Raw genomic sequence first — 16,260 nt, forward strand, 5'->3', positions numbered from 1 at the left:
AATAAAGATAAAATAAACTTTTTACATTTCTTCAAATCCCTCCGCAGGAACGGGGCCCGCCGGCCGGCCCCGCCCACCCGGGCAGGAGCAGGCCCCTGGGTGCCGGCCGTCCCAGCAGCCGCGGGGTGCGGAGGTGGCCCGGGGGCCACGCAGGTCGAGGACGGCCCCGGCGGCCCTCCCCTCCGCCGCCACCCGAGGCGAAGACGGACCGAGGGGTGACCCGTCCCCAGCGGAAGGGAACGCGCGCGGAGGGAGGACTCGCTCACCGAGCTTCCGCCTCGGGCTCGCCGCCGCCCCGGAAGGGCCAGGGGCCTCGGCGACGTCACGTGGGGACGCGCCGTCCTTTTCCCACGTCCTATCCCGACGCACGCCGGGCCCGCTGCGGCCACGGCGCATGCGCACCTCCGCTTCCGGGCGCCGGCCCTCCCTCCCCACAATGCTCTGCCGCGCCGACCTGTCGCAAAGGCCGCGTTGCGGCGGCGAGCGCGCGCCTCGCTTTACGTGCGGCGCGGCGGCGACGGCGGCCCGCGTCTCCCCCTCCTGCCGCGCGCGGGGCCGGGTCCCCGGACGGTGTCCAGCTGCGCCCCGGTCTGGCCGGTGCCACCTGCCTCCGCCATGCCCCCCAAGAAGCAGGCCCAGGCCGGGGGCAGCAAGAAAGCGGAGCAGAAGAAGAAGGAGAAGATTATCGAGGTGAGCGCGCCCCTCCCCCACTCGCGCCGGGCCCGAGGGGAGCAGCCTCCGGTCCCCGGCGCCCGGGCGCGGTCGGGCCACGTGTCCCCCCCTCGGCCCCGGGCGCCCACCGCCCAGGCCCTGCTCCCGAGGACTCGCCGCATCTCATCGCCATCGTGACGCGGGCGCGCCCGCTCCCGGCCTCCGCCTCCGCCCACCCCGGGGCGAGCGACACCTCCCCCTGCCGCCCTCCGGGCCTGCGCGGGGTGCTCCTTCCCTAGCTCTCCGGGTGGGACGAGCTTCTGGGCTGGGGTTTAGGAAAACACGCCGGCCCTGCCCGGGCCCGACGCTGGGGGAGGCCGGCCCTGCCGCGCCCCGCGCCCCTTCCCATCGCCCAGAACCAGGGGCCTCTTCCGAGCCCCCGGGGACTGCTGCGTGCTGTTCCCCCTTCACCGCCGACCGGCTTCGAGGCCCGTGCAGGGCGGGGCCTCTCCCGGGGCGCCTGGCGCTGGCTGCGCGCGTTTGGAGCCCGAGGGAAGCGGGGGACGCCGGGACGACGAGGGGCCGGGGTCCGGGGTCCGGGGCCGCCGCGCGCTAGGCGCCGAGGGCGTGGTGCCCGCGCGTGGGGTGAGGGCCTGGCCCCGCCGCCCTGTGACCCGGGGCGCAGGGGACGCCCTGCAGTGGGTGACGTGTGTCTCCCAGCGGCCGTGTCGGAGAGATTCCTGGAAAGAGTCCGCACCCCCCCCCCCCTCCACCCCAAAGGGTGTCTCTTCCCCAGGTTCCTGCCGGGGCTCCTCCTCACAATGAAAAGAAGTCGTTTCTCGTGTGGTTTGGATGTAATTGGGGAGAGCCACGGCCTTTTCTTCTTCTTTTTGCATCAAGTACGTCCGACTGATGGATAGCCTTTTGCAGGGGCGCTATAGATAGTTCCTTCTTGTTGGAACACGACCAAAATGCATTTCCGGGGCCTTGAAATGAGGCGTTTATAAGTGATTTTTGTTTTTAATAAGTTCTGCCGATGTGATTTAATTAGCGTGTTTACGACGAGTTCTAGTAACTTTGGCCACGTTCCAAATCTGAGGTAGCATCTGTATTTTTTATTTTGAATATGTGTTGTGTGTGTGTGTGTGTGTGTGTGTGTGTTCAGAGAGAGGAAGGGAGAGGGATAGAGACATCAATGAGGAGAGAGAAGCATTGATTGGCTGCCTCCTGCGCACCCCACACTGGGGATGGAGCCCGCAACCCAGCAGGCGCCCTGCCTGGGAACCAGACGGTGACCTCCTGGGTCATAGGTCGGCGCTCAGTCCCTGAGCCGCGCGGCCGGGCACCTGTGTTCTCACTGCCTGTTTGTACCCTGAGGACTCGCGCAGCAGCCCAGCCCGGCTCGGGCACTTAGGGGCACCCCAGGGAGGGTGCTCTGGTGGTAACAGTGCTGGGTACCCCGCGGCATTCAGGGATGGCATTCTGTCGTCGTCCTTGACTGAGTTTGCATTAACCTGGTTGGCCGTGATGCAAAGTAGAGCTCCCTTATAGGAGCGGAAGCTGCCTGAACCAGAAGCAGGATTACCCTGGAGAGGAAGGGGCTTGGTTTTAAATAAAATCGAATTCACAACCGAATTCACTCACTGGGTGTTAAGGCTCTCAGGGAGCCCTCCTTCTCTTAGAATGACTACCTGTTTCTAAACTCCTTGTATTCAAATGACCAAGTCTGAAACACAGTTTCTTTCCTTTAACCTAACCTTTGGGATCTTATCTCCCTGGTTTTATCTTAACCGTGATTGTGTTCCCCCCCTCCCAAATCCAGGTTAAGTTTAGGTAAGGTCTGTCCTAAACCAAGAAACTGGGAGAAAGCCTGTTTTCAAGAGGAGGTGTTGGTATCCCACAGCCCCCCTGTGGTATTCAGAAAACTTGTTGTCGACCAGCTGGCCGGGTAACCTAAGTAGGTGTTTCTGGGAAGTAGATTTTCACGGTGGAAACAACAAGCACTTTGCGTGGAGCCAAATATGCCTTAGTTATGACATCACCTGTCGCTTAAGAGTTAACACTTGGTGGCCTGACTGGGTTCTCAGTGTTTGGGGAATGGAGAGGAGAGAAGCCAGCCGTCTGGTGTCTTACACAGCGCATTTCTTTCTTTCTTTCTCGGTGGGGTACGTATTATCACCGACTTTAACTTGAGGAAGCAGGCACAGGTTAAACAGCCTGCCCGAGGGTGAGATGCCAAGTGACAGGCGAGGGTTCAGACCAGCACTTCTGCTCCAGAGTCCGTGCGGTTCTCTGAGGTGTGCTTCCTCTGGTGGTAAACCTGGTGACTCGGCAATCCCAGGCTAGTGTGAGACCCGCTTTACAGATAAGACTGGCAAAGAAGTTCTGTTTGGGAATAGACTGTGAGCCGTCTGACTTCAGAGCTTATGCTCTTAAAGCAGGGGTGGAATAAGGGCCATTTGGGTATTGATAACATCTTTCTTGTGCCATAGAAAATTATCAGCTTAAAAATATTTGGTCAAACATTGTATTAACTCACCCTGGTGCCTTGGCAGGGCCAGACCAAATGATTTCAAGGGCCTTCTACAGCCCACGGGCCCGACGTTCCCCACCCCTGCCTTAAAGCGCCATACTGGACAGCCTGTCCTTATTAACAGCTAGAGGCCCAATGCACAAATTTCGTGCAAGAGTAGGCCTTCCTTCCCCCGGCTGCCAGTACCGGCTTCCCTCACAGCCCTGGCTTCATCCGAAAGGACGTTCAGTCTAATTAGCATATTACGCTTTTATTATTACAGATTAGAGGCCCGGTGCATGAAAATCGTGCACTGGAGGGGGAGTCCCTCAGCCTGGCCTGTGCCCTCCTGCAGTCCAGGACCCACTCCCCCTGGAGTCAGACATCCCTCTCGCAGTCCTGGGCTCTCACAGTCCAGGACCCCTCGCTCCTTACCTCCTGCCTGCAGCAGAAGCGGGAGAGGCTCCCCCCACTGCCGCTGCACTCACCAGCCACAAGCCCAGCTTTTGGCCGAGCGGTGCTCCCCCTGTGGGAGTGCACTGCCACCAGGGGCAGCTCCTACGTTGAGCGTCTGCCCCCTGGTGGTCAGTGCGTGTCATAGCGACCAGTCATTCCGCCGTTTGGTCAATTTGCATATTAGGGTTTGATTATATAGGATGTTACTTCAAAAGAATTGGACATTTTTAAGTTTCAGTAGCTACAATTACAGAGTGTGATCTATATAATAAAGAGCTAATATGCAAATGGTTGTGATGCCTTCACTTGTAACAACCGATCAGCAGGAGGCTGCGTGCGCAGCAGGCGCCGGTGGGTGGGGACTTGCAGCGTCAGGGACTTGCATGAGGCTCACGTCCCCGCACCCGGTGCCAGCTCTGGGGACATGAGGCAGTGGCTTCTACATGTTTCTGTGCTACATACTTATTACATGTGAATAGGTAGCCAAAGATTTGATTAGTGCCTTGCACGTAGTGAGCATTCCATAGTAAATACTACTATTCCTTTTAATAGTTTTCCCAGATTACTATGTTAATATTCCAGATTTAAGTAACATGTTGCTCTTTAATTAGGTATGCTCAATTTTACTATTTCCATTTTAGCAACAGCTAGGAATGAATACTTCTCAGTAGTTTGAGTTCTTTAAATATAATTGTTTTGAGAGGACAATGACCCAAAAAACCAGTCTAGAACTTAATGTGTCTTCTTAGGCAGTATTTACAAAAATGTGTTCAAAACAGTACATAGTTCTTCAGGATCCCGTGAGGAAAATGCACTAGAGGCAGAGCAAGTTTTGAAATTGTGCCTGCTGTCTCCCCTGGTAAGGCTCTTGCTGTTTTTTGCTTAGAATTAACCCTATTAACCAAGCATTTCCTAGACGTATTGTAGGGCTTCTCGTTCTAGTAGCAACTCTGCACTTGCTATAGCGCAGGAAAGCGGCCATGGGGTGCAGGTGGCCGGGTGTGGCTGCAATCCCTATTGGTGGTGGAGTCCTGGTGGCGTTCTGAGTCACATGGTGCCTTGACCTGATGTTTTAGTGTTTGCCTCTGTGAATAGCATAAGAAAGACTACGTTTCTTACCCATAAGTAAAGGAAAGAATGGTTTCAGATATGACTGGAAAAGTAGATAAGAAATTACTACTTTTAAGTAAATTATACTTTTAAGTATAAATGGCTAAGATATTTTATACTCTCTTTTCATTTAGGACAAAACTTTCGGTCTAAAGAACAAGAAGGGAGCAAAGCAGCAGAAGTTTATCAAGGCTGTCACTCATCAGGTTAAGTTTGGTCAGCAGAATCCACGCCAGGTACAGAATTTAAATGTCTGCATTTTCTTCATTCACAGTTGAAGATATTTGGTATTATGTTTCCGACCAGAGTCCTACTCTACAAACCTCTCTGCATCGGGTCCAGGTTGCTCAGCAGTGCCTCTCAGATCTCCCTCGAGCCGTTCTGAGACGGCTCTTAACTTCGTCTAAGGCCACACTGGCTGCACATGCTCATCCTCACTGCTCACAGTGATCGCTGGGTTTGCACGTGGAGTCCCTTTCTAACGAAGAACAGTTCTGCAGGACGTGTCCTGTGTGTATGTTCTCTCAGGCATGTGTGCGTCTCTGTGGTGTGGTGTGTTTGGAGGCACACGTCTAGATTAAGGGAAATGGGTTCTAGCTTTAATAAATTGGCCTGGTCGCTTTCCACAGAGATGGCAGCACTTCAGATTTCCACTTGCAGTGCATGAGTTATAGGAAAGTAACTGTCACAACATTTAGCAGTTTTGTTTCCCAGTTTAACCACACCGCTTAATATATTCTGAAAGGCATTGTAAAACTGATATTAATGTTAATGTTACATGTCACTGGGCAGTGAAAACAATTACATGAAATCAAATGTTTGTTACCTGGGAATATTATAGGTAGCACAGAGTGAAGCTGAAAAGAAATTAAAGAAAGATGACAAGAAGAAAGAACTGCAAGAGCTAAATGAGCTGTTCAAACCTGTAGTTGCTGCTCAAAAAATAAGTAAAGGTAAACTTTACATTTCACAAGTATTATTTTTATCTAGTATGGTTCATGTTTGAAGCTCTTAATTTGTTTTGATATATATTCAGATCATAAGCTGATTGTATCTGCTATGAAAATGATACTCTGTTTGTCATCATTATCTATCAGTGACTTTACATATGTGCACAACTGTGTCATTGTACAACATTTACTCCAGCCATTAGCCCCCCAACTTAAGGCAAAATTAATGATTTAGTTGCTTTATAGCTCCCAGTCTTTGGTAGTACACAAGGCAAACTAGGGCTCTAACTGCGAGGCCCGCACTCTTGGCAGTGTACCTCCACTTACGTTCTCTGCCTCCCGCCTCATGAACTGCAGCTGGACACGTGATTGTGGAGTAACTTAAGTGTGCGGTTCCCCATCTCCTGGGCCCCCTTGGTGGTTGTTTTTGTTTGGTTGGTTTTGGGGTGTTTTTTGTTGTTGTTGTTCTTTTTTTGTTTTGTTTTTGGTAATAAAAGAAACAAAATATATATAAAATGCAATAGAAGAACTTGAGAAAAATGTCATACTAACCCCCCATAGGTGGTGTTTTCCTCTCACATCAGTGAGTAGGAAATAACAAGTTAACAGAAGTAGTTTATCTCACCTAGAAGCTGTGCTTTAGGACCTGGCAGAGCGAATTACACATCCATGTGCCGTTTGCACAGGTGCCGACCCCAAGTCTGTGGTGTGCGCCTTCTTCAAGCAAGGGCAGTGCACGAAGGGGGACAAGTGCAAGTTCTCCCACGACCTCACTCTGGAGAGGAAGGGCGAGAAGCGGAGTGTTTACATTGATGCACGAGATGAAGAACTTGAGAAAGGTATTTTTAAAACGTTTTCCTCAAGATCAGTGTCTCTGGGTTTGTAGTCACTAAGAATATTTAGTAACTTGAGTATTTCAGTATTAGTAGACTGTAAAGAATAACATTTTTTTGTTTGTTTTCATAAAATCGGAATTGATTACATGATGCCCTTTGATTAAGCAAATGAGGATGATTAAAAACCAGTTCCTTCTTTTGGATTTGTCTCTCAGCTTTTCTTACAGTACTGCCTTCTCATGTGCCTGCCTGCTTAGGGTTTGGGTGAATAATCTCACACTGTTGATGCTTACCTCTGGTGTCTGAAGAAAATACATTGTCACAAGTGCTGTAAGACAGCCTTCCTGTCCACGGAGGCGGGCAGTGTGTTTGGGGAACAGCAGATAAAGACACAGTACTTAGTCTCCGTTTCCTTCTTTTTAGATACTATGGAAAACTGGGATGAGAAAAAGCTGGAAGAAGTGGTGAACAAGAAGCACGGTGAGGCGGAAAAGAAAAAGCCCAAAACGCAAATAGTATGTTCTTTTCTTGAATTGAGTGGATTTATCTTTAGGGACAATCATGTGGCAAGGTGTTTGCTGCTGTTTTGGGTTGGATTATTCGTTATGTTACTGGGTCTTTTCATAAAGATTGGGGGGGGGGGGGGGTTGAGCTTTGTTTTGGGAATGGACACGTGTAGGTTATAGAGTTAAATTCTTGTTCAGAAGTCGCCTTTGAGAACCTGTGGCTGCGTCCTTCAGTCCTTTTCTGAGTGGCCTTTCTTCTCAGACATGGGTGGCACCGGCACATATGCCAGTAACAGTTCTCTTCCTACTTTTTTGCAAAAAGAATGGATGGCGAATGTTAAACTAATCCACTTAACTGATAATTCTATCTTGATAGGGAGAGTTTTTAAAGCACCCGGTGCAAATAGTGTTACATATGAAGTTTGGAGTAAGTGCTAATGCTCTAGTGTTGCAGGAAATGTGCTTTTTAAAACGGGTGCCTTATTTCTCAGACCCTGCGTTCACGCCCACAGTGTTTACCTGCCGCGCAGTCACGGGCAGCCTCGCGTGTGCTAGGAAAGTTCTGAGTGCTGCTTCTGTTGGAGGCCCCTGCCCCGGCCACCAGAGAGGTGTTCCCGGACAGGACAGCCCCTGAGCCCGCGGGAGAGGGTGTCCCCAGCCTCGATCCTTGTCTTCTCACGTAACTGAATTTGTACGAGGGGCCTTGACAGCGAGTGAAAAGCCAGTGTGTTCAGGCAATTAGAGCATGCACCTTTATGGAAAAGCACAGCCAGCAAACCTGTCCGTCTGGCCCAGGAGCGCAGACGGACGCTCCGCTAGTCTGAAGAGCGGTTGGCTGGGGTCCGAGGCGGCGTACACCCTCCTCTCTGTGGGTCTCAGGACTCCTCTGCTGACTCGTGTGCAGATGACGTCTCAGGCCCCTGTTGACTGTGGCCTTCCCAGACTCACCAGAAGCACCTGCCCTTGACCTTGCCAGCGGGGGCTGTGGGCTCTTCCCTGCTTTGGGAGTGAAACGGCCCTTTCCCCTTCCCCTGCCTCCCTCTCTGCCTCCCTCCCTCCTTGCTGCGGGGGATGGCTTGCCCGCACTGTTTGGCCTTGTTTTAACTTTCCTGTCTCAGTTTCCCTAGTCCTCCTGCCCTGGAATCCTCTAACAGTTTTACTTAGACTTGTTGTATTTGTTCAGGAAAGAAATGTACACATTAGTTAATTTTCCCTTCTTATTTGGAAAGTTTATGACCTGAGGCTTCAATATAGTTGCATCTTGCACCCATTTATGTTCTTTTTTTAATTAGAGAGAAACATCAATCAGTTGCCTCCCCCACTTGCCCTGACTGGAATCAAACCCGCAACCATTTGGCACACAGGACAATGCTCCAACCCACTGAGCCATACTGGCCAGGGCCCATTTGTGTTTTGAAGGGTCACTGTGCTTTGTGTTCCGAAAAGCCCTATAATTTCACATAATTCAAATCGTGCTTATGTCATTACTGCATGGGATTGGTTTTTAGGTCAAACCAAAGCAAAATCATTGGTTTTATTTCTTATAACAGTTATATTTTCTCTGATTTAAAAATCAGATTTCAGATTACATTTACAAAGGCTAAACGGAGCAAGTCCTTTTGTATAATTCAGAATTTACAGCATTGTCAAAGACAGAAGTTTTATCCAGGTCCTCTTTGAAGAGCAGTCACTGTTCAGTATTTTGAGGTTAACTCGTACGTACATTTCCGTGCACAGGGTGCTCTGTGCAGGGGTAGCCTAAGGTTGTGGGTAAGAATGTACTTGTTCTGTGTGCTTACGCATTTACCTTGGAAACGGACTATACTGAGCTGCTGCTGTGAATACTGTTGTCTCTGTAGGTGTGCAAGCATTTCCTTGACGCTATTGAAAACAACAAATATGGCTGGTTTTGGGTGTGCCCCGGAGGGGGCGATATTTGTATGTATCGTCATGCACTTCCTCCTGGATTTGTATTGAAAAAAGATAAAAAGAAAGAAGAGAAAGAAGATGAAATTTCATTAGAAGATCTCATTGAAAGAGAGGTAACTAGTATCTTTTCCACCATAAAAAGAAAAGGCAGTATTTATTGTGAAATTTTAATATTTACCACTTGGGGGCAACAGCATGTTGTTATGAAAGGGGAAAAAATAGGATCGTTCCCTGAAGTTGCCTTACTTTTTAAATTTCTTTATATGTAGATCTAGCCATAATCATTAGCCAATTAAGACATTAATTTTATGATTATGAAATTATTTTTAAGTACTAGCCACTGGATTGTCAAATAAGTTGTTTCCATAAGATTTGATATGTTAGTTTTATCAGTTCATTAAAATGCTTAGTCGATATTCACATTGATGAATCTGAGAGGGAAGTGGAGGGATGGGAAAAGATTAACCAGAGAACTGACACATTTATCTGCATGGCCTGTGGACGCAAACAGGAGTGTGGTGAGGGCCTGGGTGGGTGGAGAGGCGCATCTGTAATACTGTCAGTAATAAGTGTGTGTGTGTTTTCATTTTTTATTATTTTTTTCTTAATGAAGGAGACATAATGGGGGGGGGGGGAGATTCAGATAGTTGAACTTGAGGTGTTTGATGTTTCCCTGATGTCTTACTTTTCACCATTTTGCTAACCATTCCCGTTGTAAGGGAGGAGGCTCCACCGATGAGCATCTCTGGGCTCCAGAGGAAGAGGGGCTTACTGAAAACACTCCAGCTGCCGTCTCTGGCTCAGCACGGAAGTTCAGTCTATGAGTTAGCCGTCTCTGGCTCAGCACAGAAGTTCAGTCTATGAGTTAGCCGAAACAACTCTGCATGTGACAGAAAGATGTTGAGATGATTGGAAACACCAGCTTTAGGCTGTGCATCTTAAACTGTATCTCTTTTAGCGCCTCTTGGGTAATTTACACTGTGTACCTGTCTAGTATTGGGACTTTATAATTTGTTCCTAAATGGACATGCTGCTGGTGTCTCCCAATGGAGGTGACAGGCGGTGACAGGAAGCGTAGACTGGAGTCGGGGTACTGGGAGTGCTGTGTCCTGGTTCCCCGCATGAGGGGTGTAGCCTCTGGGAGAGGCCCGTCGCCGGGCTGCTCACTGGGGCAGGTCGGTGTGGTGGAGACGGGCGGGCGTCCAGCAGGGGTGTATTCCCAGGGGTTGCTGGTTGGTTGGTGGCCCTGAGGAGCAGGGGGCATCTTTGCTTGCTCTCCTCCTCGCTGAGGAACAGAAGGACGCAGGGGTGCTGACGGCCTCGGTGCTCTCCACGGTTACTGTTCTCAGCATTGACTTCCATTAAGCTTCTCATGGCAAGTTCACTCGCCTTCGTTTCAACAAGATACCTAGTTCAGAACGATGCACTCATTGCCGTGTGAAATAAAAGTAAATCCGTTTCAAATGGAATGTCTCCGTGGCCGCCACGGGCAGAGGCTTCCTCGCCGGAAGAGAAAGCGACGAGGGGCTGTGTGGGTGGAGGGGCAGTGACTCCTCTCTTTGCAGCGCGCCGCCCTAGGTCCAAACGTCACCAAGATCACGCTAGAGTCTTTCCTCGCCTGGAAGAAGAGGAAGAGACAAGAAAAGATCGACAAGCTGGAGCAGGACATGGAGAGAAGGAAAGCCGACTTCAAGGCGGGGAAGGCGTTGGTGGTATGTCCCCGGGCCCCAGGCGGGCTCTTCCTCCTCTCGTTCATCTCACGTGCGGCCGAGAGCCGGCCCTAACCGGGTGTGTCTGAAGCCTGTCCTGAGTCCCTGTCTCTGTGTCTGAGTAGATCAGTGGTCGTTTGTCCTGAGTCCCTGTCTCTGTGTCTGAGTAGATCAGTGGTCGTGAGGTGTTTGAATTCCGTCCTGAACTGGTTGACGACGACGACGAGGAAGCAGACGATACCCGCTACACGCAGGGCGCAGGCGGTGATGAGGTAAGAGACAGCGGGCACCCCTCTCGCTGGCTGAGCGGAGGGAGTGACGGTGGAGCAGCGCGGGTAGGAGTGCCCCCTCCGGGGCTCTGCTCAGACCCTGACTCACCTGGGAATCACCTGTCCTCTGGTCTCCACCCTCGTCCCTAACGGGGGCAGGCGCTCCCTCATCACAGGATGCTCGTGAGAATCGCACGAGCCAGTAAGTATATTTCCTTTCTGGGACGAGGGAAGTGCCTGCTGTATAGTCCAGTGCTTAGGTGTTAGCTGTGGGAAGTAGGTGTTGTATTCTCCCTCTAAAGAAAAAGGGACTTCCTGTTTAATATTTTATATAAAAAGAAACCACGAGACAGAAATACTAACTAAAAAAAGTGCAGTCCTGGCTGGGTGTCTCGGTTGGTTAGAGCGTGTCCTGTACCAAAAGGTTGCAGGTTCAGTTCCTGGTTGTGTTGTGTGAGGCACCAACCGGTGTTTCTCTCCTCCTCTCTCTGAAAAGGGGGAGAAATCAATAAAATAAAATTTTAAATTAAAAAATAGTGCAGAGTAGGAAGCAGGAGGTAAGAGCACACTCATTTGGTTGTAGGCAAGCTTAGTAATAGCAGAGAGCTGACTATTTTGTACGTTTATAAAATTCTGGCTTCTGTCTTGCAGTTGAAAGATAAAACTATCGTATTCTGTGTGTAAGAGTATGATGTCAGAGGAAGGAGCTTTAAATATGGCATTGCTGTTTTTTCAAGAAGTTTAAAAAAGTAAAGTTTGACAGTAAATCATTTGTTTTCACTTGACAGCAGTAATGATTTTGTTTCATTAAGGCAGTGGTCGGCAAACTGCGGCTCGCGAGCCACATGCGGCTCTTTGGCCCCTTGAGTGTGGCTCTTCCACCAAATACCATGGCCTGGGCGAGTCTATGTTGAAGAAGTGGCGTTAGAAGAAGTTTAAGTTTAAAAAATTTGGCTCAAAAGAAATTTCAATCGTTGTCCTGTTGATATTTGGCTCTGTTGACTAGTGAGTTTGCCGACCACTGCATTAAGGTAAAGACAATAAGTTATGAAAATTGGTCTTACTAGTCACACTTTCTTTTCCATGTACTTTTAAAGGTTGATGACTCAGTGAGCATAAATGACATAGATCTAAGCCAGTACATCCCAAGAGATGTGGACGAGACAGGCATCACTGTGGCCAGTCTTGAACGATTCAGCACGTACACGTCAGAAAAGGATGGTAAGTGCTAACGCGTGTGACTCTCAGAACCAGGAAGCTGCCGAAGGGGTTAGACCGGGCTTGACCACCCTAGGTGCCCACGGGCACCGACTGGTAACGTGAGTGTGTGGTTTGACCGATGGTAGAAGCCCTGAGGAGAGAGGAGGCTGCAGCAATGGGTGCGTGAGCCGAAGCTAGAAGGGGACGGGAATGAGTTTGGACCTCGTGTGGGACGGACCTCCCGAGGCGGAGATTTTGGTTGTCAGCAGTGGCCCTGGGCCCTGGCTGGGTGACTTCGTTGGTTAGAGCCTCGTCCTGTACATGGAAAAGTTGGGGTTCCGATTCCCCGTCACAGCACATAGGGGAGGCAGCCCATCGATCTCTCCCTTCCTCTCTGAAATCAATAAACACGTCCTGAGTGAGGATTTTTTAAAAAGAAAAAAAAATAGCTGGCATTGGGCGCTCTCTCCCTGTCCCTCGCTCAGCTCCAAGGCCCCTTCTTCTGTCACTTGTCCCCGCAGCCTCGCTGGCTCACTTCTGCCTCTAGCGTCCGGAATAGTTTCTCTGTAACGAGGGGAAAGGGCATTGCCTGATCCTGTGTAGACACTCGCGGGAGGAAGCGGTTTGAAAGGCGATGAGCTGAGGGAATTCCCAGGTGCAACAGCAGGGTGAGGACCTTCCAGAGCACGGCATCGGGGTGGGGCCCGTTTCAGGGGACTCAAGTGGGGCGACTTGGAAATGACTCCTCAGTTGCCGTTAGGAAGGGGCTGTAGGAAGAGGTCCCAGAGTTCATCGGCCTGCAGTGCGTGAGGAGGGAGGACGGGCATGGTCAGGGGCTGGGCTCTTAGGTACGAGAAAGCCCCAGGTATCTGCAGGCCACAGGGAGAGGCCTGGGAGAGGAGGAGGAGACGGGGGTGAAGGCTGTCCGTGTGGAAGCCAGAGCTAGAAGCACAAGCAAGGCGTCCAGCTCGGAGGACGGAGGGAGGCTGGTGGGTGTTTGGAGCTGTTAGCGTTCCTCGTCTCCAGCCTGAAGGAGCCCTGAGGGAGGACTCGAGAGCGAGGCGAAGGTTGGCCTGGCTGCGGTGAGAGGAAAAGTAGAAAGAACGCTTACCAAGGCGGAAGTGAGAGAGAAGGCTGACGCTTGTTGTCACCGTAAAGGAAGGCCAGTGTAACGTGGGAAGCTGGCTGCCCTCCCGGGACCCGAGCCTGCTGCCAGCAGGTGCCTGAGGCCAGTCAGTCTCAAGGGCTTCCGAGGTCATGACCCCAAGGCGTGGTGGTGGGATTTCTGCAGCCTTTGGGTCCCAACTGGGCCATTGAGCGGTGTCGGTGTTGGTGTCGCTGAGCAAGGCCGGGCCGCGTCCAGCCTGTAAGGAGGAGGAGCTGGGTGCCCACGTCCTTTGTTCGCGGGTTATGACGGGAGGTGTTTCCAGCGTTGCCACCCGTGGTTTAATGGCTCTGCAAAGCCAAAAGCCAAGTGTGCTTCCGTCATACACGTTTATTCCACAGCCATGTATTCTAACACAATACTGGTGTTACGTGGATGTTGACTGTTAAAACCTAATTGCTGGGTCCTGGAGGGAGCAGAGTTACGGGGGATAATCGTGCCTCTGAGGTCCGAGCCGGTGCAGCTCAGCTCAGCTCGGGACAGGCGACAGGTGGTTCCTGCTGGCGTGGCAGTAGGACGGCGGGGGCGGGGTGTAGTGTCCCTCTGACTGTCAGTCCCTAACAGAGCAGGGTTTCTGTCGCGAGGCCTTACGGATTGCCATTGTTGTTTTTAGAAAACAAACTGAGCGAAGCCTCGGGAGGCAGGGCTGAGAACGGCGAGCGGAGCGACTTAGAAGAGGACCACGGCGGGGAGGGCCAGGAGAACGGGGTCGGCGCGGCGGTCCCCGTGGACGAGAACCTCTTCACCGGGGAGGACCTGGACGAGCTGGAAGAGGAGCTGAACACACTGGACTTGGAGGAATGACACCCGCCGGTCCGTGGAGCCGGCAGCCCGCCCAGCATGAATCGAAATGGACTGCATCCATTCCTTCCACCTCGAATCCATCAACAGGATGTCCGCTCCCATCTGCTCTCGGAGGGCTCGCCGGCCTCCAGAGGACTCCTCTCCCTCGTCTTTCCTCCGACTGGCTCCATCTCCCAGGAAGTGCAGGTAGCGAAGGCAGTGCCTCAGGGCAGAGGCCGTCGTCGTGGTAACTGTGCACTCGGGGCGATTGTCCTGCTCCCCGCGTCTGCTGTCCTTGGCCTGTGTCAGTGCGAGGACGCCGTGCAGTTGAGGGCCCTTTATTTAATGCCGTCTCGTGGGTGGTTCTGTTTCTGTGTTTATGTGTTAAAGACCGCCTGGAACCTGCGCGGTGCTGACTTCCTCCGGCAGCGCAGTGCAGACTCGGGGGGGTGTGTGTGGAGAAGTAGGTGGACCTTTAAAGTGAAACTTCCTGAACCTGACCCGTCAGCTGCAGTGCCTGTGGTGAACTGTTCTAATCGTATCCCTCTTCTTTTTTGCCAATAAAGTTGTAAATAAAGACCATCGTACATCAAAATCCAACATGGGCCTTGTTTTTTAAGTTTTCCTGTGAGAGATTTCTTGGCGTTTCTAGCTGGAGGGTGTCAACGGAATATCGTTGCCGTGAACTGTCCCCGCTCTCCCTGCTGCTCGCAGAGCCGAGGACTGGCCGTGCTCCAGCTGAGGCGCTGCACGGAGCCTCGCGGACGCGGCAGGTGGTGGGCAGCCGACTTAGCCATCTGCAGTGAGCCGAGTGCTGCTTAGGCGTCACGTGGAGCTTGGGGGAGGGGAGTGAGGTGCATGCTGGGTTTGATTATTGTAAAGAGGGTCAACAAACCCCCAAAACTCGGCCGAGAGCCTTTGACATGGAGGCCCCCTGAAACATCAGGGTAACATTTAAATGGACACGAAATGCCAATGACATCTTTAGTACCAGTGACACCTCTTCAGTACTTTCACGCAAGTGTCTCTTCAGATACAGGCACTTGTGCTATTTGCAGATAGAAGCGGGTGTTCAGGCGGCTGAGATGATAGCTCTGTGTGAGGCGGCCGGGGCCCGAGTCCCATTTCTGCTCCGGTGAGGTGACGACTAAACCTCTAGGCACTAGTTTCTTGGTCTGCATAGAGAGTTAGGGTGCTTCTGAGTTGTGAACCTGAGGACAGTGATTGGAAATCTTGGTAAATGGTAATACCAAAGGCAGAAAAGAAACTGCCTGGTTGCTCAGTTCTATCATTGCCACTTGGAAATGTGGCACATCTGAGCTTTATTTCCCATCCACAATGAACGCACCTTGAATACTTTGTATATGAAAAGACTGAGTTCTAGTTTGTATCTATGAAGATTGGTCCATTCTTTTAATGAAAAAGTTTCAGATGTTATTTATTGCATTTTTAATAATAAAGCGTTTTTAAATAATCGAATGAGCTTAAATCTCTCTAAAGCTAAGCTATACCCAAGCAATCTTTTTTCCCGTTTTGAAACCATCTAAAACTTTTCCTAAGAATTAGCTCATAAAAGTTAGAATCCATTTAACAGTGATGGCGAACCTATGACACGCGTGTCAGCACTGACACGCATAGCCATTTCTGATGACACACGGCCGCTAAGGCGGCCGCATGCCGAAGATGAAACATTTGCTGCTCCTGAGGATGAAACATTTGCGAAATAATGTTTTTTCCTCAAAGTGACACTACCCGAATTATGCTCAGTTTTTTGGCGAAGTTTGACATACCAAGCTCAAATGGTTGCCCATCACTGCTTTAGACCTTAAATTGTGTGGGGTTTTGTTTTTTTTTAAATGGATATAAAGTAGGCCTGTGTAAATCAAAGCGTGCTAAAGGATTTTTGGTGTTTAAATTTCAGGTATTACTACCTTACAGCAAGCATGTGAATGCTATATATGCTCAGAATGCAAAAGCATTTTAACCTGAGAAAATCAGAATGGAAAATCTACCTCTAAATCACATAGGCCCCTGTATTATTAATACCGTAAGTCTGAAATTGGCTCTTCATTTTAAACACATTTACACAGCACTTTCAGATAGTTTTTCTTACAAATTGCTCTTTGATGTAATCCCCATTGCTAACCCAGTAGGTCTCTGTAACTCACTCTCAGCTTCAGTTTA

The 16,260-nt window shown here is 50.7% G+C and overlaps 1 protein-coding gene across 1 annotated transcript; it reads left to right on the forward strand.

The window, feature by feature from the left end:
- Positions 1 to 455: 455 nt before the first annotated feature.
- Positions 456 to 14,676, forward strand: ZC3H15 (zinc finger CCCH-type containing 15). Its single transcript, XM_079782979.1, has 10 exons — positions 456 to 690; positions 4,864 to 4,965; positions 5,571 to 5,682; positions 6,366 to 6,518; positions 6,939 to 7,030; positions 8,881 to 9,063; positions 10,516 to 10,662; positions 10,830 to 10,931; positions 12,026 to 12,149; positions 13,907 to 14,676. Exons 1-10 carry the CDS (start codon positions 616 to 618, stop codon positions 14,095 to 14,097), a joined length of 1,281 nt encoding a protein of 426 aa, XP_079639105.1. The 5' UTR covers positions 456 to 615; the 3' UTR covers positions 14,098 to 14,676.
- The last annotated feature ends 1,584 nt before the right edge of the window (positions 14,677 to 16,260 follow it).

The sequence above is a fragment of the Cnephaeus nilssonii genome (genome assembly GCF_951640355.1).
Source record: "Cnephaeus nilssonii genome assembly, chromosome: 10".
NCBI lineage: Eukaryota > Metazoa > Chordata > Mammalia > Chiroptera > Vespertilionidae > Cnephaeus > Cnephaeus nilssonii.

Bases quoted from the DNA above. Each gene is read 5' to 3' on its own strand.
- ZC3H15 (XM_079782979.1), top strand. From the start codon at position 616: ATGCCCCCCAAGAAGCAGGCCCAGGCCGGGGGCAGCAAGAAAGCGGAG. The intron at 9,064-10,515 runs GTAACTAGTATC...CTCTCTTTGCAG, and splicing joins AAGATCTCATTGAAAGAGAG to CGCGCCGCCCTAGGTCCAAA. The intron at 12,150-13,906 runs GTAAGTGCTAAC...TGTTGTTTTTAG, and splicing joins GTACACGTCAGAAAAGGATG to AAAACAAACTGAGCGAAGCC.